This window comes from Aspergillus neoniger (assembly GCF_003184625.1).
Source record: "Aspergillus neoniger CBS 115656 unplaced genomic scaffold BO87scaffold_101, whole genome shotgun sequence".
Classification (NCBI taxonomy): Eukaryota; Fungi; Ascomycota; class Eurotiomycetes; order Eurotiales; family Aspergillaceae; genus Aspergillus; species Aspergillus neoniger.
In genome coordinates this window covers 10,150-15,532 of record NW_020291229.1, presented here as the reverse complement: position 1 = coordinate 15,532, position 5,383 = coordinate 10,150, and the positions used below count along the sequence as shown (strand labels likewise).

Below are 5,383 nucleotides of genomic sequence, written 5' to 3'. Positions count from 1 at the left end.
TATGGGATTCTCAGCTGAGTTGGGTAGTTAAGAGATGATTGCTTTAGTTAGTAAGGATTCCTGATTTCCAGCCAACAATATGTATTAAAAGTATAGACTTATAAAAAAATATAATAAATATCTAATCCAGTATATAGCAGTGGATGATTAAATTAAATTATTTTATTTAATGAAATGTTTCTGTACAGAGAGTTATTCTCAATAAGTTAATTTTTATAGTAATACTAGCAGTACTGGTAATATTAAAAAATTAATATATTATAAATACAAGCATGTTATATATATATATTTAAGAAAAAATTATAAAATAACTCTGTTTTATTTTATTTTTTAAGATTAAATAAAATCTCTATTCAGAGTATTATAATTATCTATATATATTAAAAAATCTGTCCAGTAGAGATATATTTACTGAGTTCTGTTTTTACTTTATTAATATTTTTATAAGCTTTCTCTGTATCAGCTGTATTATTTATAAACAGGTTAATCTTCTAATCCAGCATGTTTCTTTAAGTAAAAGTAAGAAGTATTTGAAAGGCACCTGAAATAAAGATTCAGGAAAGAGTAGATGCAAAGATAAGAAGCATTCAAAACGTACCTGAAGCGAAGATTCAGGGAGAAGCAGATGCAAAGGTAAGTATCCCACGACCACTCTGCACTGTGACTTGAAAATTATGCCGACTAGGGATCGAACGGTGTTTCAGGTCCAGACAAAATAAGGATTGACAGATTGAGAGCTCTTTCTTGATCTTTTGGATGGTGGTGCATGGCCGTTCTTAGTTCGCTGTAATATACTAGACTTTTATTAATAATAATATTCTTAAATAGATTTAAGCTGTATGTCATTAAAAATTTTCAATTAAATAAATAATATATCAAAGATATTTTATATATTTATTACCATTAGGAAGACTTTATGTCTCTGTACTAGAGTAATTTTTATTTTTTGAATAAAATTATTATTAATAAACTTGTATTAATTTTATTAATTTTGGAAAATTTAATTATCTCTGCCAGCTTCTACAGCTGTAAATAATAAAATGATAAGATAATAATTATAAAAACTATATAAAATATGTTTTAAGCTGTTTTAATATATTTTGAAAAATAGATGATAATTCTATCTGTCCCAGAAAAGATACTAAAAATCTTAATTATATTTTTTTATTCTTATAATAATATTTCTATACTCCAGGGCAAGATAACCGTTTTTAAAATATATTTCATTAGATTATAGTTAAGATTAACTTTTATTATATATTACTCTAGTACTGTTTATTATGGCTTTAGTTTTTTCTATATTTAGAATTTCGTGGACTACTATACTGACAGCTATTATATATATAAATTAAATAAAACTTTAAAAAAGATTATTTGAAGAAATTATCAATTGATATTAATTTTAAAATTTAATAATAATTATACTGCTAGTAGAATTATTTATATTAAGATTTTATTTGATAATAATATTTTTAATATTATAATTTATAACTAAAACCAGCATACTTTTTAGTATTATGAATATCAAAATTATAAATATATATTAATATTTTAATAAGTACTTAGCCTATATGTATTATATAAAAAATGATAAAAACATTAATAATCTATATAAATAGAATAAAAACTATAGACATTATATTCTATATTTTATTAATAATATTAAATAATATTACCAGATTCTTTTATAAATCTTTGTATCAGATATAATATATATCAAACAGTTTTCTAGTAAATTATTTAATATCATTATATGTGATATATAAAATACTACTATTATTTTATATAAACAAAAATTTAATCAATTATATTATACAGAATAATCCTGTTTATAAACTAAGAAAAAGACAATAATACCTAAGATAAGAATCGTTATAACAAAGATTATAAAAACTTCTAGATTTAGTTACGATTTATATAATTATATAGTAGATAATCCTATATTTAATAATTATATACTAACTTCTAGAATATCAAATAATATTGGTCTCAAGATATTAAAATAATAATCTATAAATAATTTTACTGGAAGACACCTGTTTTTGTCAGTAAAATTAATAATAATATAATAATAAATAGAAATAACAATAAGTTTTTTACACAGGGCTTTTAGTTATCTAAATAAATAAAATTGAGTTAATGAATTATTATTGAAATAGAAAACGTGACTAATATTGATAATAATAAAGATAAATATTTTTTGAATCTCAACTTTAATAATAGTAATAATACTGATAACAATAATAATTATATACATTTAAATTTTCACAAGGCTATTCATATATAGCTATATTAATTATTTGAACAGATATAAAAAAATTATTCTAGATCTATTTTTCATTAAGATGATAAATTTTAATATTTTAATATTCTGATTCTTCGGGGCCTGGATACAGGAAGTAAAATTATTTATATATATGATATTTATAATTATAGTTTATGGAAAGATATTTTAATATTATTCTTGATAAAATTATGAGTATTTATAGTAAATATCTAGTTATTTATGATTTTGATTTATATTATTTTATGTAGGCTGTACCAGAATATAATTATTAGTATACTAAATAAAAAATTTAGTTCAATTAATTACTAGCTAAAATAATTCAATAATATTAAAGAAGTAAATATATACAAGATATATAAACATAAAGTTATTATTAATCTTATGTAAGTTATTTTATACACCATAAATTAATTAACTGCCAGCCCTGCAAGGACTAATAATAGAAAATCAATTTAATTAAATCTCTAAATTTTCAAGATTTTAATATTAAAATAATAAAATAGACAGCTACTAATCAAAAAAGTTATTATTAACTGTTGGCGGTCGGGCCGGTCCAGGGGCGCTAGTCCGAAAAGGGAAAGCGGTCTAGCGAGGCTAGGCCGGTCAGGGTAGGAGGGGATCAGAAAGAAGCTTGAATTGATTAGGTAATATGGCATTAAGCCTAAAAAGGTAATGATACTAGTCCAAAATAGGAAGCTAGATATTGTGACTGTCAGATAGTCTGGTAATTTAAAAATACGATTATATAATCTTTATATAATCAAGTCAGGTGATACTAGTCCAAAATAGGAAACTAGATATCAAATAAATAAAAGATAAATACAATTGATAAAGTAGTCAAAGGGAAGCAACCTTCCTAAATAGGAAATAAGTCAATCCTTTAGATAGAAAGTGAATGAATTCAAAGAGTGAATAGATTCAATGTTGCTTACTTCTTTCTGATCCAGCTAGGGGTTGAAAGACCCTATTTATCAGTTTCAGTGAATTATTCTAGATCAGAATCATGAATCATCAGTTTGATCATTAAACAAAGAAAGTGGGGTAGGCAGGTGGGGTAAATGACAGTGAATAAAGAAATAATCAGAAGGATATCGATAATACGAGATTTCACATGAAAAATTCTTGTAGAGATAATCCATAATAACTTCATCTGTTCCGTATCCTTCTGAGCTGGGAATCCCCTATAATTTGTATAGGAGTTTCAGGTCGATTGGATATTTTTAAGAATGTTTCTTTTTGATAATTTGATTAGTAATTTATTAAGTGACTTTTCCAGCCAACATTAACTAACCACTATATTATATAAAATTTATAGTTAAATTGTAACTGCCTCTGAATTCTAATTAATGTCAAGGTGCGGGCTGGCGGGGTGGTAGAAAGGTAGCTTGAACAGGAAACAGGAACAGGCAGGAGACTGGCTGGCTAACTACAGTCAGGCTATATATAAAAAGATAGATAAGATATAGTTTAAAGCTATAAACAGAATCTGGAAGACTAATATATTCTATATCTCTTTAGATTATATATCCGGATAGTCAGTCCAGGCTGTACTCCACAGCTAATACTATAATAATATTTCTTTTTTTTTTAAACTGAATTTTTACGAGGGGAAGATCCAGGCTTGTCTAAATAATAATAATAGAAATTCTTAATAATTTAATAAATATTTTCTAAATATTCAGCAGGCTCTGTGGTGGGGTCAGTATATTTTATTTATTTAATAAAATAAAATAATCAGGATCAGCCTTGTCCACAGTAATCCTAGAAAAAATCTAGTATATTCTTAATTTTCTATTCTTTAAGACTATTAACTTTAATATAGAAAGAAAGAGACTAGTACTAGTCTAATAATAAATTATTACTAGTAAAAATAAGCAGGCTTATATAAAATACTGAATAAATCTTTATACTGGAAAGAAGTATCAGATAATAAGTATATAAACTAATAATTTTCTTAATTAGATATAGATCTAGAATATTCCAGTTAAATTTTTTATTAAATTATAATATTCTGATAAATTAGATATTTAGCCAGACTTTCTGGTTCTTTTAGAATCTCAGATTAGAATAATATCTTTTATTTATCTATTTTATATATCTGGCTTAGATTATAATTATCTTAACTTATATAAATTTAATAATTACTTGTATTTTAGTAGTAAATTATTTTATATTTCTGGTAGTAAATTAGTTTAATACAGGTATAGATTTAAACTTTATATAAAAATAAAAGCTGTAATTAGTAAAAAATAGAATAATCTTAATAATATCAGAATAAATAATATTTAAAATAAATTTAATTAAAAGTAACCAGCTGGACCAGTTATCCTGTAGATAATTTATATAAATATAAAGATATTATTTAAATATAATATTTATTTATTTTATCTACCTGTCAGTTTCTGGGTAATAAACTGTTAATAACTTACTTATAATATTTAAATACTAGATTAAATATCTCTAGAAATTAGTAATAAACTAGAAGCTTCTGTTAAAGATAATAAAATAGAATAATTTATATAATTTTTATATATATTAAATATATATATGAGCCACAGCAACAGTATTAGCTATAATACTATAAGAAATCAGATATTTTATTTTAATTAGATAATTAATAATTACTAGTATTATATTATAACTCCTGCTCTCTGGTAAATAGATAATAAAATTTATAAATATATTTTATTAAATATATTCTAGAACTGGTAAAGATTTTAGAATATTCTATTTAGTCTTCTATAAGAAAATTATTTTTTAATAAATATAATAATTTCTTATTTATTATTTTATATAGTAGTACTGGTTTAGCCAATAGTATTCTCAGATTAAGAATTTATAGATATAAGATTTTCTAGGATATTCTGAGAAGGACTTATTATAAGCTAAATAAATTAGATTAATTCTTAGATTAATATAATTAAAAATTTATAAATAATTCTTATAGTATAGTAGGCTTTCTTTTCTTTTATAGAAAGCTAAGAAAATATCTAGATATTAGTCCTTGTCTATTACTAGTATTTTTAAGATATTTAATATTTATTTATTTTTTTTATATATATCTTGCAGAGTGGTCTGGATTTCAGAAAATAATTA

The 5,383-nt window shown here is 22.8% G+C and overlaps 1 protein-coding gene across 1 annotated transcript; it reads right to left on the bottom strand.

Annotated features, from left to right (window-relative positions):
- Window positions 1-4,474: 4,474 nt before the first annotated feature.
- Window positions 4,475-4,645, bottom strand: BO87DRAFT_322964 (uncharacterized protein; the record flags this gene model as incomplete). The annotated part of the gene is made up of 1 exon (XM_025620004.1): window positions 4,475-4,645. A coding segment is annotated over one exon (171 nt), but the record flags the coding sequence as incomplete, so codon positions are not given.
- Between the last annotated feature and the right edge of the window lie 738 nt (window positions 4,646-5,383).